At 33.5% G+C, this 27,649-nt stretch overlaps 2 protein-coding genes across 2 annotated transcripts in view; one reads left to right on the top strand and one right to left on the bottom strand.

The window, feature by feature from the left end:
- The window catches only part of COG5 (component of oligomeric golgi complex 5), a 338,885-nt gene that overhangs the window by 251,283 nt on the left and 59,953 nt on the right, over window positions 1-27,649 (bottom strand). The window lies entirely within an intron of this gene.
- GPR22 (G protein-coupled receptor 22) lies at window positions 12,667-15,730 on the top strand. The gene is made up of 2 exons (XM_063098528.1): window positions 12,667-12,730; window positions 14,403-15,730. The coding sequence occupies exon 2, from the start codon at window positions 14,429-14,431 to the stop codon at window positions 15,728-15,730; it is 1,302 nt and encodes a 433-aa protein (XP_062954598.1). The 5' UTR covers window positions 12,667-12,730; window positions 14,403-14,428.

The following is a 27,649-nucleotide window of genomic DNA, read 5'->3' as shown; positions in this document are numbered from 1 at the left end:
AAACTTCTACTTCCAGTCCAGCAGAGTAATCAGTATAGAATTTACCCTAGCAACCAGAAAACTAGACAAAAATTATGAAACTACTGTTTTCAGATACGAGATGACAGATAATGCAAGACTGTGAAAACAAATGAAGTGAGCTCTTTGATTATTCTGGCTTTTTGCTACATACTTGAATACTTTCCCCTACAATGTGAGGGGGAAACCCCAGCAGAGCACGAAGCGCTCAATGAATTGAAGGAAGGCTGAGGAAGCTGGAATTCTCAGGTCAGAATAACAGAAAAAAGCTAAGCAGAAAAACAGTTCTAGAAAATTCTATAGAAGGCCTTTTGCAGAAAAATGTACCTCAAGCAAACAGTTCTGTAAATCTCTATATGGGACCTCTTGAGTCTTCAAAGGAATACTAAATTATAAACACATACAGTGAGACTCAAAGAGGCTTGGCAAACCAGAAAGCCTGAAAAATGATCAACTCTCAGAGTACTACAAAATATCCCAGTTTGGAAAGCCAAAATAGGGAGACATCACTGAACACAGGGGTAATCAGTATGGCTCTTTGAAGCATTATGCCTTAGTAGAGCTAAACTAGTGAGAGTAAAGGTTCCTTTAGAGCTGCTCAATAGAGTTTAAAAACAAGCATGAAAGGATCAAGTTCATCTACAAGTAACAACTGACAGAACAACTGTAACATTCAATAAAGTAACATAAAATCCATTCACAGTGTTCAAACACAATGACCAGCATCCAATAAAAAATAATTAAAAATACCAAGATGAAAAGAAATGTTAGGAGACAGATATTAAATATCTACCACAACTAAGTTGACAGATTTTTTTAAAAAAATGAATGCAATAAAAAGAGAACTCATAACTATAAAAATTTATGAAACAAAACTTCTAGGGCTGAAAAACACATTATTTGAACTGAAAAACCCCTAGAAAGGATTAACGACAGATCAAACACTACAAAAGAAAAAATTGATGAACCTGGAACCAGGATAAAACTATCAAAAAAGTAAAGAAAAAATAAAATGAACAAAGCCTCAATGATATGTGGCACAATACTGGGAGTCTAAAATGCATGTTATTGAAGTCCAATAAGAAAAGGAAAGATATGAGAAAGAAAAAGTATTTGAAGGAGTGGAATAATTTTCAAATTTGATGAAAAAACAAACAGTAGCAGCAGCATCAAAACTACAACAAAAACACAGATCCAGGAATATTAGTGAACCTCAAGCAAGGAAGGAGAGTAAACACACAGATATCACACCAAGGCTCATCATAATTAAATAAAAAGGAACTCTAAAAGGAGCCAAAGAAAAAAAGACATTACAGAGATGACAAAGAAAGACAAGAATGATCACAAACTTCTCATCAGAAACTACAAGCCAGAAAACAATATATTTTTAAATAATAAAAGAAAAAAATGTCAATATAGAGCTCTATATAAAGTGAAAATAAGTAAGAAATGAAGACACAAGGAACACATTTTTGACAATAAAAGCAGAAAGAACTGGTTGTCAACAATCCTGCACAAAAAAAAGTCACAGTAAGTTCTTCAGGATGATGGAAAGTACTACCAGAAGGAATCTCTCATATACAAAAAGAAATAAAGAGTGCCAGAAATTGGAAATACATGCATTAAAAGTTTATTTTTAAAATTTGTTTAAAAGATAATGGGATGGTTAAAACAAAAGCAATGATGTCTGCTTTCATTTCTACTCAACACTGTACTTGTGATCTTAACTACTGCAATAAGGCAAGAACGGAAAAAAAGGTATAAAGATTGAAAAGATGACATAAAATTTTGTTTATTCAAATATGAGGGTACTTCAAAAAATCTGCAGAAAGATTTTATTATCTTTTAATTCCATTTTTCTATGAACTTTTTGAAGTACTCTTACATAATTCTATAAGAAGAAAACCATAAGGAATCAAGAAAAAAAAAGAATTAGGTTGGCCAGTTAGCTCAGTTGTTTATAGCACAGCCTTATAGTGACAAGATCATGGGTTCAGATGCCTGTATCAGCCAGCTGCCAAAAAAAAAAAAAGAACTAATATATGAGTTTGGCAAGATCATAAGGTTTAAATTCAATATACAAAACTCAACAGTATTTCTTTATATAAGCAAAATCAAAAATTAAAAATACTGTTTGCAATAATATCAAAAAAGGTTATGAGTCTAGCATTGTCCAACTTGACACATGTATAAAACCTTTACACCGAAAACTACAAAATATTACTGAGAGAAATGAAAGACAACCAAAATAAATGGAGAGATATACCATGTTTATAGATCAGAAGACTCAATATAAAGTGTGAATGTTCCCCAAGGATCTATAGATCAAATCTGATGCCAATCAAAATCCCAGCAGGTATTCTTCCAGCTTCCACAATGGGATGTAGAAAGGTAGAAAAAACATAGCTCACACCCTGATGACAAAAGGAATAATGGGGGAAAAAAAACCAATCTGCAAATACAAACTTGCCTTGAACTCATCAGAGAGCTGAGGTTACAGGGCAACCAGCAACCAACTAGCCCGAACTCTAAGGAAAGACAGGTGCTTTGAAGGACATTTGGTATAAGAGCACTTGAGTGCCTGGGAAAGACAATATTGGACACTACACTAAGAATAATTCAGCTAAAAAAATAAACTAATAATAATAATAATAATTGAGCTAAAACTGTTAATTAATGGCTAAAGGCTGAGTGTATGCTAGCAAGAAAATATACAACCCATGGAGACCACAGATGCAAAGAGAATTCATACCCATTCACAGGTTCTTCTTTACAGACCTCAACAGATATTCACAGAAAATGAGTACACAGTGAAAGGCCTAAGAAAGCATCCCTCACGGTGCAGGTTTTGAAGGAGAACAGGCAGCCACTGAGAGAAAAGCATGAAGTCCAGCCTGGATCCTATCTACCATCAATAATATTGGGAGAGGGGGGTCTTAAACCACTGAGGGGAGGACAACAAACCCTGTCACTCTTTAGACACTGTTGAAAAGCCATTAGAGCTAGGAGAACAGAAAAAAAAAAATCCTATAACCTTGGGTGAGGAAAATGAAATCATCCTACAAGTAGAAGCAGGGGAGGGACACTGAGAAGTCTCCATTTCCAAAACCCAGAACACAATGGTTGTCCAGTCTATTATTACAGTGGATATGTTGCCATATCTGATACAATAATGGATCTAGGTAGAAATGGTGGCAATCTGGGAAGTAGAGGCTTGAATGAGCCAGACTGTATGACTGGTTATTGGAATGTGTTTTCGTAGTTCGCAATCCTAAAGAAAGATGTTTCTACTCTGCCAGCCTCCTAACAGGCAGGGGGCCTGAAGATTAGGCCATTGGCACAGGCCAGGAGTCCATAAAAATATAACAAAGTTAATCAAGTAGAGTATTGGTCAGAGCTATGAAAATGGAGTGATTAGATTCATTCTCAGTTTCTGTCACTGGCACTGACCCTGAACAGCTGCATCAGCTTTTAACTTGGCTGAACCATCAGCAAAACAAGCCCAGATATTTACAGGAACTTCTATGAACTGAGGGCCCCAATGAACCAATAGTTTTGCTTCAGGTGGAAAAATGAGAGAGAAGTTTTTCCCCACAAGGGGTAGCTTCCACTCTTTTGTGGAAAACCAAAATGACACTAAAACCAGGCCAGCTGCATCCCTGCACAATTTTCATTTGATCAGTGAGGTCTACTGGGCCCTTTCCCTGTTAACAGTCAAGTCCAAATTAACCTACCCCAAAATGGGGACATCAGGCCAGAATCACAAGACATCTACGGGTCAGGTACTTCATTTTAATAAGACCTTAGCAGTAGGCTAATAGCTATCTGCATTTTCAAAAGAGGTATACTTGGTAGCTGGGTCAGGCAAGTGGCACTGCTGTACTGGGAAATGGCCTTAGTTCTTCAGCAGCCACCAAATCTTTAACTAAAGCCAACAAACCTTTAACTAAATTAATTTTCTTTTCTTTCCTTCTAGGAATGATACATTATTTTTGCTGGATCATCCTGTGAGGGGACAGGGGATGCTGCTCTCTCCATGCAGCAGCCTAGGAATGGGAGAATCTCTTCTGGATCTACAACCATTCACAGTATAAGAACTTATAAAACATCAATACAAATTATACATTTAGCACAAGAAGCCAGAACAACAGTACACTGAATATGCCCAGAAGATCCACCCACACCTTAGCTTTTTTTGAATTTGAGTGTTTTTTCCCCCTGCAGGAATACAGACCAAGGAATTTAACACATGCACAAAAGGGACTACAGCCATAGCTGCCAAGAGACCACATTATTTCCTGACCAGAAGCACGGGGAGTACAGGGTAGTGGGGGAGGCTAGCCTGCAGAGGAGGGCTGTGGTGGCAAGAAAGCTTTTCTTCCATCTTGCTTCCTCACTCCAGGGTGGTGCTGCTTCACCACCTGGGCCTATGGGTCTCTAACTTACCCCTGTGCATGCTGTTGTAGCTCTACCTTGCAGTTCTCAGTGCCTTCAGCCTCCCTTGCCACCTACCATGCCTTTTCTCCTCCTCAGGACTGGGTAGGATGGTGAATTGGGCGTGTCAAATCCAGCAGAGCTAGAAAAGTTTGAATTCCTCCCCGTCCTTGAGGTTCCCTATCATACGTGGCTTTTATCTTAAGCAGCTGAGGTTAGAGTAAAGGGAAAGAGAAGAATCAGAGAACACAGAGGGAAAGAGCAGCTCTGTGCCAAAAAGCAAGACTTTGCATGTACAATCAATTTCAAGTGGCTGCCCACTCAGATGCAACAAATGAATTTATAATGTATTTTAGTCTACCCAAAGTTCTGCATCCTCATTGCTGACACCTTTTATTTTAATTCTCTGAAGGCCTTGATTTAACAACTACAGCCATACAGCCTTTTGCCTAGGCCTCTGAGGCTTGATGCCTGTCTCTAGCCGAAAGAGTGAGCAACAACTGAAGCACCATTCCTAGAAGCTTCATTTAATTCCACCTCCCACTGCTTAGCCTTAAAAAATTCATTAACAGGTAAGGGACTCTCTACTACTACCTCACCACTTAAATAAGAGCATTTCCTACTGGATCTCATATTCCCTAAACCAGCCTACAAGGCCCCATATCCTTTGTCTTGTAGGAAGCCATATCTCTGTCAACATCTCATCTTTGTTACCAAAAATGTGAAAAATTGTTAACAGTCTGAGATTTTACCCTACTTATAAGCTATGAAGCTAGCCTGTCAGTGTTTCATGAATGCTAGCAGAAGATATAAAATGCCTGGGCCAGAGACAAAGGACTTTATTACCCATGATACAACAAGCAGTATGCACATCATGGTGACAATTCACCTTGCCCTCCAAGTACCCCTGGCAGAGGGGCCTAACTGGATGCTGTGTATACCGCGTTCATTTGGTTTATGCCACAGCTGAAGAATACTGGGCTTGGGAAATCTACCATTTTTATAACAAGCAAAAGCAAGTCTGCTCTTTTTCTGGGAAGTCATTACTTCATCCTTGAAGGTTGCTAGCTACAAATACAACCCTGAGAAACAGACCAGGTAAAACACAGTCATGTCTTTGCATTCTTAGCATACCCAGCAAGAACGTTCAGGGTTGCTCAAGGCTCATGCGGGATGGCTTCTCCCAACACACTCCTACTCAACCTAATACCAGAGGTCCTAGGCAGTTCAATAAGGCAAGAAAATAAATAAGTCACACATGTTTCAGGAAAAGTAAACTATCTCTGTTTGCAGACCATATTGTCTACATAGAAAATGCCATGGAATTCACGAAAAAAATAAAAAGCTCACAAGACTAATATATGACTTTAGTAAAGTTCCAAGATACAAGTTCGATATACAAAAAACAATCATATTTGTATATACTAACAATAAACAATTGAACTTTTAAAAATTAGGTGCTACTTCAACAGCACTAAAGAAATGAAATAATTAGGTACAAATCTAACAAAATATATGCAGGATCTATAGACTAAGAACTACAAAACACTGATAAAATAAATCAAAAAATATCTAAAAATAATAGATACACCATGTCCATAAGCTGGAAACCTCAATACTGTTAAGATGTCAATTCTCCCCAAAATGACTCATAGATTCTCTGCAACACCAATCAAAATAACAGGAATTTTTGTAGATATTATATCCCTAAATAGAGACTAGAAGGTAGCAGTAACTGAAGATATATTGCTGAATATACCTGGCAGAAAATTACCAGTGATCACAGTCTTTAAGAACTATTAGTAAACTTTTTAATTGTATCCATTTTCCCAAATGGATGATAGTGGATGTTACTAGTCAATAGTGGAACGGTAGCTTACATTAGAATTCTACCATTCTCTGGTTCTACACATAAAGAATGGCAGCCTTCTTACAAAAGCATTATGTATCTAAATACTTTCAATAATAGACCATTACATCATTGGCAGCCATTCAGCTATGTCTCTCACAGAGCATAAGACTCCTAACAGGACAGAAGAGGCAACCTGACATAGCTTTGTTAAATATATAATCTAGCTGGTCAACTGACTTGGCCTCAGGACACAGAAATAAGATTGATTCTGCATAACAATTTAGAATGGGAGAATTATTCAAAGAAAAAGAAGCAACAGAAAAACCAGTGGGAGAACAAAACACAGACATGTCTTTGTGTAATTCTTTGATTAAAACAGAAGAGCAAAACAACAAAATCCTTAATATTTAAGGATGAAAAGTGGGATATAAGTCAGTCAAAACAGCAAGCAGAAAATTGGAGGTGGGGGTAATAATTCGGACAATGCCCTAAAGTAGACATGCCAACAAGTAGTACAAGGGGAGGTTAAATGGTAGTAATAGTCACAGGGTCCAAAGTCTAGGTTTCATCAAGAAAATGGAAAGAAATGCCATGGATTTATTTTTATAATGTATGCAGTGCTGGCAAATGACTTACAAATACACAGTGTGGAAAAAAAAATGTTAAATGCCCAACTGCTCAACTTAGGTGAGGTAGGGAGGATGGGGAAGAATGGTTTGTGAAATTTTCTGTCTGTTGAGTATGCAATTCTGATGCGTGTACTTTATCCAATATAATCAGTTTTCAATTATTCTTTTATAGAAAATGAATCACCAGTGTTGTTGACTCTACTACCTTGGCTACTCCCCACTGGATGGAGGTTTTAGCAGATGGTCCATTTCTATTTTTCTGATAAAACATTTGTTATGAAAGAAATTTAAAGTTGAGAAGCCAAACGAAATTTTTGAATTGGCTTTAAACTGAAATAATCCTTTTTTCCCTGGGCTCCATATCAGAGAGAGTTCACAGTTAACTATGTTAAGTATTCATTGAAAAAGCACCCTTGAAGCAATATAGTTTAAAATGTGATTTTCAGCAACTGGAAACTGCTTTTGCATACATATTTGGCAAACAGTTTCAAAGCACTTTCAGTTATGGTTAATTTCAATATTTCACAAGATTGAGTTTTTTAGAATGATCAAAAATGTGGCATCAGAACTAGGCACAAGCTGGGTAAGAATGATTTGATATGAATAGTGCAATATAAGAATAACAATCAATTACTTTCTCACAGTCACAGTTGTCCAAACGTAACAAGACAAATACATAAAATTAAAATCAAAGAATCTCCATATTAGGAATCTTAGAAATTAAGACAAATATGCAATCAAAATATTTATAACTAAAAAGAAAAGCACAACTTTTGAAAAAGGATTTTAACCAAGCTGTATTTTGGGGTTAGAATATCTACTACTTAGTTATCATGAGGAAAGCCAAACTGTTTTACCAATTTATTAATTACATAAAAATTAACCTATTATATTATTTTATAACATAAAATTTGGTTTTAAGTCATCAATTGTAGCATTTTTCAAAATTAGTATCATATATGAATGCAAAATACATATACATATACTAAATACACATATGAAATGCAAAAGTGTGAAAATCTGTGTTACTATGGAAACGTGGATCTTTGTAAATTCTGACATATGTAATTGGGGGTTTTTTTGCATGAAAATATTTTAATCTGATTCTCAACCCAGTGGCTTAGATATCTGCATATTTGTTAAAAATAGCGGGTTAGGATTACCCTGTTAAGATTTCAGAGTATCTTGTAATCAACAAACCAACTTATGGTTTTTAAAAAGAAATAAAAGTATACTAAGCATTGTATACAATAAAAAAAATGATGTGATATCTTTTGTATCCTTAACCATAAGTCACTTATATGGAAAATAAAGAGCAATGTCCAGACCTGAGCTTTTTTGCTACCTCAGATTTATAACTTGGAAACATCTCACAAAGAGTTAAAGTACAGCAATACACTTCAACAAAAAGAATCTTTGGTCATACCATGACCCAAAGAAAGCCTGATTTGCCAAAAGTTATATAGCTAACAAGTAGTGCCTAAACGTAGGTCATCCAATTCTAAGTCCCAAGTACCTTCATTATTTTACAAGGAGAGAGGACCAACTACCTAGTAGGCAGGGTTTCAGAATTCCAACACTGACTGTGTTGCTAACTTACTAGACTTTTTAAAGTCAGTAAATTTCTCTGTGCTTTGGTTTCTTCTACTTCATGGGAATATTTTGACAATAAACATAAGCAAACACTTGAACTCTTTGGCAGAAAAACACTATATAAATTTCTACTATGTTAATAATTTCCTTGTCTCCACCACACATTTCAACTGATGTCAACATGTTTTCTCTGGTTTTAGTTTTAAGCTTAAAATAATAACTGTGTGTGTGTGCATGTTGTGTGTAACATGGCTGGCATTCTAAAAAGATCCTTTTCCCCAACTTTCAAAATGCATGAATAATAGCACAAGGACATTTCATAAAGCATTACCAAAGTCTTGCCACCCAAAGCTGTGCAGAAAATTTTTGAAATTCACAATAAAACTTACATTACTCTTAAATTACACAGAAATGCAATTCAAGACTCATATGCTAGTCTGCCATTCCCCTATAAAGATTAAATACTACCAGCGAAAGATTATAAAAATGCCTATTTCTTTTCTAAATTATAAAAGAAAAATTCCAGTTGCAAATAAAAAACTTAGCATATAACATTTTGGAAAATGAAGATCACTAATATTCCTAAAATAATGAAAATAGGTGATAATTAATATTCTAATGATCCAGCCATCTGCAATGTTTATTTTGTCAAAAGATACAGAATCCAGTCACTTTATATACTCACGTCTAAAAAAATGTAACCTCACTCTTGAGAATAAAAATTTATTTATAGGAAGAGAGCTGGCCAGTAAGCTCAGTTGGTAGAGTGTGGTGTTATCACACCAAGGTCAAGGGTTCAGATCCCCACACTTGCCAGCCTCCAAAAAAAACAAACAAAAACTTATATATAAGTAAGCAAAATTAATAGATATTTCATTTTAAATCAATATTTTGAGATTCTTATACCATTTTTATTATTTTGACAGCATATTTATCTTAAAATAATTTAGCTTTAGTATGAAAACATGTAACTAACTTACTTTTTCCTTTACCACATATATTTACCAACAACATTAGCATACAGCTAAATGTAATATTTAAGATATAGCAACCCACTAAGAAATGTGTCCAGGTCAAGAACTGAAATAGCCAATTGAAATAAAACATTATGGCAAAAAACCAGGTAAAAGGGTAACCAAATGTGAAGACCGAGTAGTAATCTCCAAAAGTAATGCAAATGATGAAAGTTTTATAAACTGAGACTATGCTGTTAGCAGTGGAATTTAAAAAACATTTTAGAATATAATCATCTTAGATCAACCTGATTAATATTTTAAATAAATGAAATGAATGAATACCTAAATGAATGAATACCTAAATGAATGAATACTGAAGCCATGACAATGTTTAACACCTTGATATGTTCACAGAAATTTCGAATACACAGAGAAGATGACTTGAATATAAACAAACTAGTTGAAATTCAGTGTAGCTCACTGTAAAGATGCAGTGGGTTTCTATTTGTAGAACAAAGAATCTCAACCAAAAGGGTATGTACAACAACAATATTCTCAAATGCAATTATCAAGGCTTTAAAAAGAATATATACTTTTTGCTATGTAAATCATTCCTGCCCCCCCACCTCCCTGCGTTTTTTAATGTTTGTTATAAATGACCAACAAACCAGAATAGAATACACAATTTTAAATCACTAATTTACTCATTTTATTTAAGAATAACATACAACCACTTATGAGTTTAGCCTTTTTAAAAAAGCCATTCTTACATAAAACAGTGGGGGGGAGGGGGGAATCCCTGCTATACATATGAAGCACAGTTTAAGCCCAATACAACTGACCAATCAAAATTAGTGAATGCACTGCATCTCTCTGCAGTGGAGAGAAGCGACAAGGTAGGCTGTCATTCTGCAAAAGCTGCCCAGAACAAGCTTTCCTCTGAAAAGCAGTGCCGTTCCTTTTCAGAAAGACTGAATCTAAATGTTGTCTCTGGAGACAAGAAGGCTTCAGTATGTTAAATGACCTTCATTATGTATTTTCACATGCTTATTGATTCCACAGTAGGAAGAGTGAGAGACTGCAGCAGCCTCTAAGCAGCACTACATGTTCCATACATTAGCAGTACTGCTGAAACAATGGCACAGTACAGACACATATTTTCATTAAGGTCATTTTTGAAGAGATGTTTATGAACCTCTTCCCCCAGTCCTCTACTAACAAGTGAACAAAATGAATCAATCAAAACTGGAAAAGCCTCAACTACATCAAGAATTTATCAAATCTTTAGCAGAGGTAAGATGTGTTCCTTATTATAGTATACAGCTGCTTTTGAATCGGCATAGTGGGGTAAAATTACTTTGAAAAATTTCAGCCTAAATTTTAAGTTTATTTGTTTAATTCTATTTATTGCTAAACATGTATTTTCTAGATCTATTTCTTTTAACACATGATATAGTTTAAATGCAATTTTTTAGTGTGCATTGTTAAATACAAATAATATTCTTTGTTAATTCACTACGAAGACACCAGCTTTTAAGTCACTTCGGGCTTACTCAATATTCTTAATGTCATAAGTACAGTTTTTCTCAGAAGTTCAGAAAATGTTTATATGTCTTAAAAGAAACAGGTTTACTATTTGGCTGTTATTTATGACTCAATTTTATGTTAAGTTTATTATTGGGCATGTTCATTGAAAATTATTTCATTTGCATTTCTACATCTTTGTATTACCTTTTACATTTCAACCACATGAACAATTCATCAATGGAAATTTATAGTATCTTATCATAGAATCTGTTTTAATGAGTTAAAATTCAAACTATGTGTTAATAATTAAGCAAGCTACAATATTTTTACAGCAGGAAATGTTAAATTTATTACAAAGACAAGAGGGAATGACAGAATGTTGAGTGTATACTGTTAATAATCTCGGAAAATACAGGTTAGCTTATAAAATGAGAGCAAAAATTAGTTTTTTAAAAATACAGCTTTTCTATAATTGCATTTGAAATGCTAACTCTATTGCAAGATAATATATACAATCTTTATTAGGAAAAGGGAATATTTTATATAAAGAAAATTTTATGCATATATGGCTGTGGTTCTAATAATACAGTTTGCTTGTTTTAATAACAAATACTATATGGTTTTAAAATAAAACTAAAATAACTTTCAATTAATTGGAAATTATTAGAAACCCTATTTCTTAACCATTTCTTTTTTCTTTTCACAAGGGCCCACACCAGCTAATTCAGAATTTATAACTAACAATATGAAGAATGCAATTGACTCTGCATCTCCCTAGCTGTCTGAACCACGAACTGCAAGATATCCTTGTGACACACAAAATTTGAAGACATTATAAGTTAGGTCTACATTATGTCTGGAATATAACATATCAAAAGTATCAGAAGAAGATGCTGTATAAATAACCACAAAAACAAAAACAATGTAACTGTAAAAGCCTGAAAACAAAATGGTGAGGATTATGAAAGAAGGAGTTTATACTTTAACATACAAGAACTGTGGAAACTGAATCTTGAAGAAATAAAGAGACATGGATTTTCAAAAAGAAAGTAACATATTTTGCCAGCAAGCAAAATGAAGCTTTAGCAAGTGTTTCCTGCACTAAATATTCAAATATTCATATTGATATGACTAATGGACTTTTTCATCTGAGTTTTATAACCAATTTGTATCCTCTTCTAATGAAAACAAACCAAATTAAAGAGCAGATGGTTTTTATCAAAAAGAACATGGACTGGATTTATAATATAAAGCAAGTTATGTGATCAAGAAATTATTTGAAAATAATGAGGACTGCTATAGAAACAGATTTACAATTGTAACAAAAGGATGTCTAAATACATTTTAGAAGCTAGAAACCTTATGTTTCCTTTTTTATTTTCACATATTCTGGAAAATAAAGAGACACTATCATATATTCCCTCAAAGGGAAACATAATTTCTATCATTTGAGGAAGTTTTTCTCTTGGTCGTGACTTTTCTAAGGCAGAAAAACACAAATGCTATGTACTGCTCTTTAGAAATCCATCAGCCAACTAAATCTCATAATTCATGCAGTTGAAGTATTGGAGAGAAAATGAAAGAATTCCTACAAGATATGAAATAAAACACAGCTACTTCACTGTTGTCAGGTAAAAATGCATGTCAAAATCTGTCAATGACATCATGTATCAATTTGTGAAAAACTGCCATAGTGAGCCAAAAGGCCCATAAGGCAAACAGCAAACAGGTAGGTCAGAAGATGCATGCATCCCAGCACACCATTAAATAACATTTTCAAGAGAAAAGAATCTTGCTTTAGAGGAGATGCATTTTCTTAATTATCATCTAACTTGACATTTTGCCTTATTTAATTATAAATCTAACTGATGTGACAAAGAGCTAATATTTAATGTTAGTTCAGAAAATTTGGCACGCTTAAAATTTTTCATTTTTATAGGATTTCAGTGTTAGCTAAGAGCTTCACTTACTCAAATAAATATGCCTCTAGTAATACTTTATACCAACTAAAAAGAAATTAATAATGTTATCATTTGTGTTTCTGAATATCCCAAAAAATAACATGCATAAATAAAATTGTATTCTAAAACTTGTCAAAGGTAACATCTAGTGAAAGCTTAACACAGAAAATTATTAGCTTTATAAATTATGTTTGAATATGATTTTGCAGCTGAAATGCTGTACTTGAAATGTGAAATATAGTTGGTTGTATGATTTCATATTTTAAACTGAATATACTGATTAATGATATTTTAGCCCAGAATATCAGACATTATTTTTATAAATTACCCTAAACCCCTATATAATTAAAATATAGATTTGTATAAATTAGCAAAAGAGTGTTTTTGTTTTTAATTTTTCTTCAAAATTTTACACTGGGTGATATATGTATACAAAGGTTCCATAAGTAATGTGTAACTCTAAAAGCTTCCTTCAAAAATGGGCTTCACAAACTCTTTTCCCCTAGAATTTCATTTTTTACTTTAAAAAATCTGTTTAAATAAAATCAACTGATAAATATTATTTTAAACCACTTCACAAATGGCTATTTCTTAGTATGATATTAAATTTCCATTTTCTCCTTCCACAAGATACCAGAGGGTTTGATCACAGAATAAATCATTTATAGGAGTGATTAGTGCTCTTTTACCAAGCTTTGTGGCTTTTTACTTTAGCGTAATGTCCCTTTTCTTCCAATTTTTGTAAGTTTGCCAATTGTAAAGTTCAATGAACACTTTAACTGTGATGTATGAAATACTTATCATTTGCCTATTTCTGTGGGAAAGAACTCCAAATATCTCCAAGTACACTGTTAACTTCTGGATATGAAATTCAATATGGATAAAGTAGTTTAAAACAAACTAGCACTCTGTACCATTTATCATTTTAAATGAACACTTGTCCTGTTCATTTGAAATCTCATGGGAATAATTACACCTACACTAATTATGCTAGAGCATATTAAAATAGCATTTATTTCCTACCTACTCACAACATTTTTAAGTAAAGTTTTAAAACACTGGGCTAAAGTTACTTTTGCATACTGTGTAGTTTTATTATGCAAAAATATACTTTATCTTAAATATTAAGCTTGAAAACCCCAAATGAGGAAAACCCTTTAAGAATATTAAATAGTTTTGCACTACAGGGGAACAATCCCCATACAGTTATTTCTTCAAAAGGAAAATTTCCTTTTATATCAAAACAATGAAATTTCCCCTTTATATCAAAACAATGCAACTTTGATGTAACTTAATTCTACATTTTCCATTAGTAGTTTACAAACTTAATGATCAAATTAAGTACACAATAAAAATTTTTATTTTACGAAGAACACATGTTTTATAAGTCATTTAAATTGCCAAATATCAAATATTCTATTTCACTTTCTAGGGGAAAAAACCAACTGCTCCAAAAGAATGTGTTTTTCTCCCATTCTGGCAATCAACATGCAGTCTGAATCTAACATTACAGTGCGAGATGACATTGATGACATCAACACCAATATGTACCAACCACTATCATATCCACTAAGCTTTCAAGTGTCTCTCACCGGATTTCTTATGTTAGAAATTGTGTTGGGACTTGGCAGCAACCTCACCGTATTGGTACTTTACTGCATGAAATCCAACTTAATCAACTCTGTCAGTAACATTATTACAATGAATCTTCATGTACTTGATGTAATAATTTGTGTGGGATGTATTCCTCTAACTATAGTTATCCTTCTGCTTTCACTGGAGAGTAACACTGCTCTCATCTGCTGTTTCCACGAGGCTTGCGTATCTTTTGCAAGTGTCTCAACAGCAATCAACGTTTTTGCTATCACTCTGGACAGATATGACATCTCTGTAAAACCTGCAAACCGAATTCTGACAATGGGCAGAGCTGTAATGTTAATGATATCCATTTGGATTTTTTCTTTTTTCTCTTTCCTGATTCCTTTTATTGAGGTAAATTTTTTCAGTCTTCACAGTGGAAATACATGGGAAAACAAGACACTTTTGTGTGTCAGTACAAATGAATACTATACTGAACTGGGAATGTATTATCACCTGCTAGTACAGATCCCAATATTCTTTTTCACTGTTATAGTAATGTTAATCACATATACCAAAATACTTCAGGCTCTTAATATCCGAATAGGCACAAGATTTTCAACAGGGCAGAAGAAGAAAACAAGAAAGAAAAAGACAATTTCTCTAACTACACAACATGAGACTACAGACATGTCACAAAGCACTGGTGGGAGAAATGTAGTCTTTGGTGTAAGAACTTCAGTTTCTGTAATAATTGCCCTCCGGCGAGCTGTGAAACGACACCGTGAACGACGAGAAAGACAAAAAAGAGTCTTCAGAATGTCTTTATTGATTATTTCTACATTTCTTCTCTGCTGGACACCAATTTCTGTTTTAAATACTACCATTTTATGTTTAGGCCCAAGTGACCTTTTAGTAAAATTAAGATTGTGTTTTCTAGTCATGGGTTATGGAACAACTATATTTCACCCTCTATTATATGCATTCACTAGACAAAAATTTCAAAAGGTCTTGAAGAGTAAAATGAAAAAGCGAGTTGTTTCCATAGTGGAAGCTGATCCCATGCCTAATAATGCTGTAATACACAACTCTTGGATAGATCCTAAAAGAAACAAGAAAATCACCTTTGAAGATAGTGAAATAAGAGAGAAATGTTTAGTACCTCAGGTTGTCACAGACTAGGGGAAAGTGTAAGTTTCACCAAATCCACATTCAGGATAGTTTTAAGTTTAAATTGTAAAAAGTGAAATTACTGCCATATATAATAAAAAATACTTTAAGTATTGATTATGTTGTAAATTTTCAATGTGAATGTCAATTAGATTAGGTCATATATATTCAATTTACTCATTACTTAATGTATTTGTTGCATGGCAGTTTGTTAAAGTAATATCATATGTACATTTTGTCAATATTATGTCCATCAGAAGATATTAATGTAAGTCATATTTTCTAAAGAATAAATACATAGCCTTAAAACAGTGTATAACATTAAAATGTAACCAACACAGGTATCCTTTTTTTTTTTTATAAAGTATATTGTTTCTGAGCCACAAACTACAGATATATTTATATGATGACAACCGGAATTGCATTTTAACATAAAAATCAAAATTACGGGCTCAAAACAATCCAGGATTTTCTGTATCACTATGTTATATTTCCTGGTAGAGCATTTTTGCTATAATATTTGATGCATCAAAAATAATGAACTATGTATTAAACTTTATTCTTTCTTTTGAATGTAAAAAACGCATAGGATGCATTAGGATTTTAAAATTCATGAACCAAAAAACAACCCTGTATATGCACACTAAAATAGGGAAACTTTAAAATTCAAGCTTACTATTAAAAAAAAGATTGATTTTCTAAGTTCAAGGGTACCGTGCCTATAATATACAAATGAACTGACAATAAAAGGAAGGAAGAAAATATAGCACCAGCCTCTTTCTTCCTTCCTCACTTTGCTTGAGTCTAAGCCAAATGCTCTGGATTAATACAGTATACTGGTAAAAACCACTGCATTAAAATAAACTGATTTCCTAACTTTATTCAACTCAGCCTTTCAGAATGATTGATAGACATTAACTATTGAAATATGAATACGGGTGTGGGGGGAGACTTTATATCATTGTAGAAAAGCCTAACAAAGCCAACTGTTTCTAATTTTAGATACACAGAAAATTTAGAGTAGTACAATTTTCATAATGTTCCTATGCAATTATAGCTACCAAGTATTTCAAAATACAGAAGATCTATTCCACTATGAAAATCATTAAAATAACAATAAATTTGTCACATTTTCTACTCTACCACCACTTAATTTAATTTTAAACATTTTTGTCTCCAATCCTCAATTCATGTTGGAAAACTATGAAATTATTATTCTTAAGTATAGATTATGAAGATTGGGAATCTCATATCGAACAAATATTTTCCAATTGTTATGATGTAATAATCTATTAATGACATCTAATATCACTCAATAAGAAAATTAGCAACAAGTTACTTAAAATAGGCAAATATTTGCTACATTGTAATTGGTTAGCTGGATGATCTTTATTCTGTTTTTTAACACAGTATTCACTAAATCAAGTAGCAACTTATTTTTAAATTAGAAAAATGTATGTCAAACAATTCAACAATATATTACTTTTATTCAAATAAATGAGACTCACCCAGTCTATTTTACTGAATACCATAATCCTTGGGGATATGAGCATCATGCAATAGCTTGCATTCTCTGAAGTTACACGGCAAATTAAATAGTGACTTACTTTTGATAATAAAGGTAACATGATGTCAAATCTTGGCAAAGGTCCAGTTTCCTTCTGCCTTATTTTCTACTGTTTTATGGAATGAAAGAAATGCTTCATTTTGTCAAAATGTAGCATACACAAGTAAAACTTATCTATTTAAAAACCCTGATGAGAAATTAACACTACATGGACAAAGGTATTAAGAATATATTCATTCAATAAATACATTTGGCACAGAATATCTCCTAACATGTTCATTTAAATTTTTTAAAAAATAAATTTTAAACTTGGATTCCCAAGCATAAATTAAAATTTTAATATCTAGTTTTATACCCTTAATAAAAATTAGACTATTTTTAGAGTTTTCATATTTAAAAACAAAACAAAAAAAAAAAAAAACCCTTGTGCTCTAAATGTTTTTACTTTTCAGGTTTATAAGCATATCAAAGAATTCAGCATAAAATCAGAGATTTCTAGCACATTTGACTAAACTGCTTTCATGCCACCTTGTTCTCTGTAATAAGAAATCAAACAAAATAAGAAATAAATGGCAAATATGACATTGCCCTTTAAACTGCTATTATTTCTACACTTGACACTGGAGCAATAAGCAAGCATTTTTGCTCATCTGTAATGATTTGCACCCACTGATTTACAAAGAAAATTCATACCCACCAGACAACTTCTAATAGCTTTTAATGTGTTAAACAGCATATAATATGTAAACTAATGTTTAAGTGTTAAAAATTGAACTTTCAAAATCAAGTCACAAATAGGTTTGTAACTACTGACTTCAGTTTAAATAAGACAATGAGAAGCTTAGACATTTTTTATGAAATGTTTTTTCTATGAAAAGATAAAATATTTTTATTTTCCTCATGATGGCCTTTGCCTCAATGTGTAAAATTTTCACTATTTCAAATAATTTTACCACCCAAAAAGAGCCTTAACGCTAATTTTTCCTGTTAGAATGAAAATTAAAATTGCAAAAGCAATAGAAGCAACAGTAAACTCAATATAGGATCCTTCTTAAACTGCATTTTAAAAAAATCTATATGCTATAAATCACATAGGTATCAATTTCTAAATAGTTAATTGGGTCAGTTCTTCAAACGGATAGAAATAAGAACTATTATTTTTAAAACTTACCAAAGATGAGCTCAACAATGTAAAGAAAAAATTTGCTTTTTCGTTTGCTAATTTAAGGGGGTCATTATTCTATCAGCTACTACCCAACAAATGTTCAAATCTATTATAAAGATTGACTTATTTACAATTATATGGGTATTCTTTAATGCCATTCATAATAATTCTGTATTTCTCATCCATGGTAAAACCATTTTTAGGTATGTGGTCTATTTTTTCATCCTCTAAATAAAATGCAGTTGTCCCCTGTAATCCGTGGTTTTTGCTTTCTGCAGTTATAGTTACCAGCAGTCAACTATAGTCTAAAAATATTAAATGAAAAATTCCAGAAATGAATAATTCAGTTTTAAATTGTTCTATTTAAATTTATAAATTTATTTGTAATTGTTCTATTTTACTATTAATTGTTGTTAATCTCTTATTCTGCCTAATTTATAAATTAAACTTTATCATAGATATGTATGTATAAGATAAAACATAGTACATATAGAGTTCATCACTGTCCAATGTTTCAGGCATCCACTAGGGGTCTTGGAACATATCCCCTATGGAACTATGGTATAGCAAAATCTCAGTTCTCTGGGCATTAAAAAGTCAGACTCCTCATTTAACTGAGATTATACTTAAAGGTAAAAAATACATAAAATTATAAGAAAACAGGCCCTTAGTAGGGCTTTATTCCACATAGTAATTTCAAGGCTACTTTCCAAAATCAATACAACTTTTAGTTTTATTACAATTCATTATTATACAATTAAGTAAGATTTGTAGTTCAATTAACAATTGAATTCTTACATAATTAAGGCATTATGGCAGATAGTTTGAACCCACAAGACCTTAAAATCTAGAATCAAGGTATTAAAAGGTATATAGCAATACCTAAAAGAGGAAGCAGAATGTGGGAAATTCTATAAGAGTAAAGTTCTCAATAGACTTAAGAAGAAAGAGATTATGTTGAATTTAAGAACACTATAAATAAAAGCATTGTTGAGGAAAGCTACTGCAGCATATTCTGCAAAGAGCAAATTCTCAGAAAGGAAAGTAATACAGCAGTGAGAAGTTACCTAGAAAAGCCAAATTGGGGCCATAAGATAGAAGGCCTTAAATGCTAGCAGAGATATCTGAGTAGGGAGATAAGAGGATGAGAAATTAACTTTAAAAAAATTAGCAATACGCAGATAGAATTGATTGTGTAAGACACAGAAGGTGGGGAAGCTGTTGCCGTCACCTTGATATGTGGTGAAATGCCTGGCAATGCCTGATGGAAGTAGCTCTGCAAAGGAGTACAGATGTGACAGGCAACGTGAAGGTAGAATCAGTAGGGTTTTCTAACTGACTAGAAAGACAACTGGCATAAGAGACTGAAGAATTTAAAATGACCATAAAGAAGGTCATTAAGAAAGTAGATTACCGACAAAGAACTATTTAATTATGCTTTGCATAAAGTATATGGATAACAAGGGCAAAAACAAAAATAATTTTTTTTTGCAAAGTAGAAAATTAAATAGAGTAAAATAAATATTATTCAAGAATGTTCTAGTTATTATAACTATGCAAAATGAAAATTTCAAGTTAATGTTTTAAATTACCTACTTTATATTTTGCAATTGGTTTATTTCTACATTAAGCACAGATTGTTTCGGTAATTTTTTAATGATAAAAAAACTATAAAAACAATTTTAAAAAACATATATAAAGTAAAAAATATAAATATCATCCTTTGCTTTTTTCCCCTAATAATTTTTTACAAACCTCCATCCAACTCATGATCTACATATCTCCTTTATTCTTTGTTAATGGCTGCGTAAAAATAATTTTCTACACTTAAAACTTCAAAAAAGCAATATCAATAAAATATAATATTGATAAAAGATCAAATAATTAAACCCTTTTCTATCATAATTAAGTAGCTTCAAACTATATTTCAAGATCATCTTGGAAAATGTAAGAAAGGTAACGTGGCAACTAAAACAGATTATTTTTCTGAATGAAGGCAAGAAGCAAGGGGAAAAATAAGTGCATTTTTCTTCTTTTCCACTAAATAATATATACAATGAGAAATAAGAAAATTAAAGGAAACTTCAGAGACTATTTTCTTTATATCTCAGAGATGGGCACTTGTGTGCTGGCCAAATAGCTCAGTTGGCTGGAGTGTGGTGTTTTAACACCAAGGTAAGGAGTTTGGATCCTAGTACCAGTCGGCCACCAAAAAAAAAAAAAAAGGGAGGGAGGGAGGGAGGGAGGGAGGGAGGGAGGAAGGAAGGAAGGAAGGAAGGAAGGAAGGAAGGAAGGAAGGAAGGAAGGAAGGAAGGAAGGAAGGAAGGAAAGAAAGATGAGTACTTCTATGTACTCCTGAATGTGTGCCCCCTCAGGAACTTCAGTAAATTCCAACAAAGTTAAAACATGAGTTATCTAATAATAAATGTTAGGGGGGAAAAGAGCTCAGGCCATATTATATAAGAGAAAAATAAGGAGATAATAAAACCCACATACGGCTGGAAAAAGACCTAAAATACTCAGAGATGCTCAGCTCTTAGAGAAATACAAACAGAACACAGAATTGTGAGTTAGAGTTCATATAAGAAAGAAAACTCATTTGAACACTGACCTTTTTTTAAAAAGCATTCAAAACAATAAAAAGACAACCCCAGTCTTAGAAATATAACATATATTACATCATAAAAAGTAGAATAAATATTAGAATATTACAACTCCTCATAGACATTTGGAAAAGAGCAGTATTGAGATGTAGAAACAAATGGAAAATTGGGCTTATCACTAATAGAAATGCTATCACTTTTTAAGGAATATTCTTTTTTTTTTTTCAGGAGAAAAAGAGCTGACCAGACTTAATTACAATAATATTTCTCCCTTGCTCATGATAAAATAACATGTGAAAACAATCCTAAATATCTCTACCATTCTAGTCACATTTTTTTTTTTTACAGACTCCATAAGCTGTAATCATGGCTTTCAAGCATGACAGCTTTGTACTTCCACCAGCAAGTGGTAAAAAGTCCTGTCATTTTGTCACTGCCACCAATATCTACTCCCTACCTCTATCAAACCCTGAAGCATCAAGTAAGATAAAGGAGGAAAGCTGAGTCTGTCTGGGATTGAGGTCATTCTCCTCACCCTGCTTCCATGAAGGCAATTATGTCATGTTTTTCTGAGCAGTATTAAGCAAGGCAGACTACCAAAGCACATCCACCAATTTTTCAGGATAAAAAGAAAAAGTAGCAAGTGAGGATAAGGTTACGGGGAAATTGCTTTCCCCTCAGACAGCTGTGGACATATAATACTTATAACACGCAAAATTAAAAACTTTCAATATAAAATTTTAAAAATAGTAATGCTATTAAGTAATGAGAGTTCTGGCCATACTAAATGTAAACTGTAGGAGTGAGAAATATATATGGGACTGCAGTGAGATAATAAATATATAATCTCAATCAGCTAGTAATATTACACACAATCCAACATGCCATATACTATATATTGGTTATATTGATTGGGTACATTATATATTGATTGGGTAGAGAAGAATTAAAGATATATATTCCACTCACTCTAAATACTGTTAATGCCTTAGGAAAGGTTGAAATATAAAAATATCAAACACATATACTCTACAGTTTAACAGTGTTCTTCCCAATTCTTAAAACACTTTACTGTCTTTCTTTTGCTACTGATTTTTTTCCAACTACACTTCTTATAAACAGCAAAATGCTAGCAAACTGAAGCTACCCAACTTTACAAAACTGTCTTAAAATTCACACAATAAAAACATATTGTTATTGTAAGCAGGGTGAGCAAAATGACCTCAATCCCTTTCTCAATGCATCCCAAAAAAGTGCCTGTTACACACTAACTGATCAGTAAATATTAGTGGAATTAAAAGTGAACAATTTTTAAATTTCTGACCCTACTGTTGTATCTTATTTAGAAGAGTGTTTCTTAAAATCTAGTCCACCTATATCAGAATCCTCTGAGGTGCTTGCTTGACAACAGTTCAGGTAATTACATATGGCCACTTCATAAAAAAACATTTGACAAATAAAGTACCCTGGATAAACAATGCCTTTGGTATAGGGTTTCCTGGAGTCTCATAAGTCCCCTAAAACTGGATACAAGATGTGTATGTGAGTTTTTTTTTTTTTTCTTTTTCCTTATAAATTCAATAAGATCCTCCAAAGAGTAGGTAACCCAAAACTAAGATAAAACTATTCTCGGTGTTAAAAAGAAAGCAGGAAAGCAAAATTGGTAAATATTATATATAATTTTAATTATTTATATCCTGTCTTATTCTAAGGAGAATATAAAACTTTAAAAAGCAGAGAATTTTAGATACAATCAACTAAATGAGAAAGTAAGTAATAAGAGGATCGGAAGAATAAAAAAAAATTTTAAACCTGATATGAAATTAAAATGCAAAATGCTTATCATTAAGTCCTGCATTCTCGCAAGAGGTAAGCCATAAATTGTCCTTCCCTGTGCTTTCTATTAGGCCATTTAAAGAGGGAAAAGGAGTTGATTACATGACTCAGCACTGGTAAGATAAAAATCCTCTAGCTGCTCAATAGAAGTACAAACTATTCCTGGTACTAAGACCAGAGAGCAGCGTCTCTCATAGGTCTTCCCAGAAAGTATATAGCGGATAAACAACGCTTTTCAAAACTACAAAGATAACCTACGGTTATCTCATATGGTTGTTTCCTATATTCTTCAACGTATAAAAATGGCCATGCTGGCCAGTTAGCTCAGTTGGTTAGAGCGCTGCTTTGTAATACCAAGATAAAGGGTTTCAGATCCCTGTATTAGCCAGCCACCAAAAACAAAAATGGCCAACAACAAACTTAAAGAAAAGGCAACGAGAAGTCATCATAAGGCTGATGATTATAATTTTCCTCAATATGCCATAATGACATCAAGCTAAAGAGAAATTTGTTAAAAAGAATTATGTGGAAATGAATAATATAATGTTGTACAGGTATAAAACCCTAGCTCTGGTTTAATCCAAGGATAGATCCTAGAATATTAAAGCAGTGAATCTCTACCATTTTGTGACATACCTAAGGGGTCAATCAGACTAAGCAGAAAAGGGGGGTGGCATTTCCAACTGAAAAGACGACAGGTTCTTAAAAACAACAACAACAAAAGCCCCAGGTGATCTGATGTACCTACTCCTCTTCTTCCATTACTCCCCAGCCTTCAGAGATTCACTAATTAAGAGAAATGCAGGAACTCATTATCCTTCAGAAAAATCTTTTATAAATATTCTATCAATAAAATTCTGAAAAAAATAATGGGCAGAGAAATGGTTAAGTGCAGACCATAAGCTTGAATAGTCACTGAAGCTGAGAGTGACTAACAATACCGTACCCCTGCACAGAGGTGGCTGTTAGCAAATTCTGAAATGACAAGCTAAAGAATTGAATTTTCATTAACTAATTTTAAGAAAAATCGAAATCTCATACCAGCCAGCTGCCAAAAAAAAGTTTAAAATATGAAAAAGAAAAATCTACTTTGAAATTTCTGATTCTCATTAAAACATCTTCCTACTGATGATTCAAAGATACAGTTAGAACAATAAAATAAGAGCTAAAAGAAAAGAACTGTGTTCTGAACTACATGATAAAAGACACCACACAAATATTTTATCACCATTGTTAAATACAGGAAATAAGAGAAGCAATTACTTTTAAATATATACTTCTTCTACCAGTACCATTTACAATAACAAATATGCCTACTGATTTTACAACATAACTAGTTTCTCAAACTACATAAATGTTTCTAAAAAACCTAACGAATAACAAATTTCACAAGATCTAGTAGGTAGATTCGCAAAACACCCAGACTAAATTATCAAACAGTAGTAATCATAAATCCTAGTTAACACAATATAAGTCTGTTATCTTTTAAGCACTAAAAAAAAATTATAAAAGCAATTTTAAATGGTCCATTATGATAGCACTTAGCTCTCACTTACACCAGATTTGAACATTCCATAAAACATCAGGTTGTATGTGCTTACAAAAGCAGTGGCAATAAGACAAATTTTCCAACATCACAAGGCAAAATAACGTAGAAGTACAAACAAAGAGCAATGGGGCGCAAAGGAAAAGAAGGATGTGTACTTGGAAAAGCTGTACCGTAGAAAGAAAATGTCATTTGAAGTGAACTTTGAGTGAGGGATAAGACTGGGTGATGGCATCATGGCAAGAACAACATAGGCAGAGACACAAGCATGGACAATTACACATAAGCAAGAAAACAAAGTCTGCAGACTAGACAGCAATTCAGTTGGCTGGTACACACCTTATGAATATGGAAGCAAAAAGAAGCAAAGGAGGAAAATAGGTTATAGTCATGTTTTGTCAGGCAAAAAATGTGTAATTTAATCTCAAAGCCCAGTAAAAGTCATTCTGGACTTAACAGTATGTAACAGCATGTAAAAAACATATTTTCACTTTCTATTTCTATCATGATAGCTTAGGCCCTCAATACCTAGACCACTGTGAGGTGGAGAGACCAAGTCAGAGGCTAGCAATCTCTCACAACTTCCATTTTCCCTTTTTAAAGTATTATTACACTCATATTCATCCCTTCACCACAGTAGATCTTCAATCACATACTCTTCACTGAGACATAAAATAAAACATAGATTGTGTGTTTCCAGCTCCATCATAAAAGCAGGACTGTGCCACATCTTCCTGAAGAAGATGCTCAGAAGGACTACTGAGGTGCTGGGTATGAGAACAAGAGCATAGAGACTTGGAGCCTAAGGACAATTTGTTACCTACCAGAGTGTCTATCACTACAGGCATCCATGACTGTTCCTTAAGGACCTAGTTTGAAGCACTAAGAAGAATAAGACAGTTTGAGAAAAGCCCCTATCAGAACAACATGAATTCTGCTCAAATTGAAGCAAGAACAAACATCAAATTTATGGTGACACTTGGGCAGAAGAATGGTGAAACCATTGATGCTTTACAAAAAGTTTGTTGGGAAAACGCCCCAGAGAAATCAGCAGTTTACAAATGGAGAACTGGTTTTAAGAAGAGGAAAGATGATTCTGAGGATGAAGCCCCCAGTGGCAGACCACCTACATCAACTTACAACGAAAAGATTAATCTTGTTCGTGCCCTAATTGAAGAGGACTGGCAATTAAAACCAGAAACAATAGCCAACACCACAGACATCTCAACTGGTTCAGCTTACTCAATTCTGAATGAAAAATCACACTTGAGCAAACTTTCCAGTTAATGGGTGCAAAAAATGCACCCAGATCAGCTGCAGACAAGAGCAGGGCTTCCAGTATTAATTTTAAGCAAGTGGGATCAAGATCCTGAGGCATTTATCAAAGAATTGTAACAGGAGATGAAAAATGGCTTTACCAGCATGATTCTGAAGACAAAGCACAATCAAAGCCATGGTTACCAACACACAGAAGTGGTCCGCTCAAAGTAAAAAGGAAACAAAAGTCATGACAACAGTTCTTCAGGATGCTCAAGGCATTTTGCTTGTTGACTTTCTGAAGGGCCAAAGAATGTTAACATCTGCTTACTTATAAGAGTGTTTTGAGAAAGTCAGCCAAAGCTTCAGCAGAAAAACACACAATAAAGCTTCACCAGAGTCCTTCTCTACCACAACAATGCTCCTGCTCATTATTCTCATTAAAGAAGGGCAATTTTGCAAGTTTCAATGGGAAATCATTTGGCATCCACCTTACAGTCTTGATTTGGTTCCTTTCAACTTCTGTTTGTTTCAAGATCTTAAAAACAAAAATCTTTAAAAAAAAAAAAAAAAAAAATCTTTAAAGGACACTCATTTTTCTTCAGTTAATAATGTAAGAAGACTGTACTGACATGGTTAAATTCCCAGGGCTCTCAGTCCTTTTTTTTTTTTTTAACTGAAACATAATTGATTATACATGTTTGCAGGTACAGATTTGACTACTAATACTTGTGTACAATATGTGATGATCACAGGACAATTAATATATTCATCATTACAAAATGTAATCATTCTTCGTGTCCATTAGCCATTTTCTCACTAACCCCTTCCAATCCCCCTTTCTCACCTCTAGTAACCACAGTTCTGGTTCTCTCCTTCTGAATGTTGAGAGTATTGTTGTTATTATTGTTTCTTTCTTTTTTAGCTCCCATTTATGAATGAAGACAGGTGGTATTTCTCTTTCTATGTCTGGTTTATTTCACTCAACGTAATTTTCTCCAAGCTCATCCATGTTGCTGCAAATGGCAGAGTTTCATTCTTTTGTATGGCTGAGTAATTTTCCATTGTGTATATATACCGCATTTTCCTTATCCAATCATCTGTCAATACACATTTAGGCTGATTCCATATCTCAGCTATTATAAACAAGGCTGCATTAAACATGGGAGTGCAGGTATCCCTTCAACATGATGATTTCCATTCCTTTGGGTATATACCCAGAAGTGAGATTGCTGGATCATATGGTAGTTCTATCTGTAGTTGACTGAGAAACCTCCTTACTGTTTTCCATAATGGCTGTACTAATTTACACTCCTATCAACAGTGAAGAAGGGTTCCCCTTCGTCTGCATCCACGTCAACATTTGTTATTCTTTTTTTTTTTTTTAAAGATGACTGGTAAGGGGATCTTAACCCTTGCCTTGGTGTTGTCAGCACCACGCTCCCCCAAGTGAGCTAACCAGCCATCCCTATGTAGGGATCCAAACCCATGGATTTGGTGTTATCAGCACTACACTCTCCCAAGTGAGCCATGGGCCGGCCCCAACATTTGTTTTTCTGTCTTTTTTATAACAACCAGTCTAACTGGAGTGAGATTATACCTCAGTGTGGCTTTGATTTGCATTTCCCTGATGATTACTGATATTGAGCACTTTTTCATGTATCTGTTCGGCCCTCAGTTCTTTAAAGATGGATTGAATGGCAGGTATATTGCTTACAAAAATGTCTTAAACTTGATTGAACTTATGTTAAGAAATGAAGTTTATATTTCTTATTTTTATCTTCTAATTCCATTTTTCCAGGAACTTTTTGAAGTCCCCTTCTGTAACCACAGATATGGAGACAGCAAGTTCACAGTACAAAGCACTACCAGCCACTGTGTCCACATGAGGGGACTGCCGTACAAAGCAACTGAGAACATTTGCAACTTCTTCCCTCCACTCAACCCTGTGAGAGTC

This window comes from Cynocephalus volans, chromosome 6 (genome assembly GCF_027409185.1).
Source record: "Cynocephalus volans isolate mCynVol1 chromosome 6, mCynVol1.pri, whole genome shotgun sequence".
NCBI lineage: Eukaryota > Metazoa > Chordata > Mammalia > Dermoptera > Cynocephalidae > Cynocephalus > Cynocephalus volans.
The sequence above is the reverse complement of the archived record's forward strand: the minus strand, read 5'-3'. Positions and strand labels throughout refer to the sequence as shown.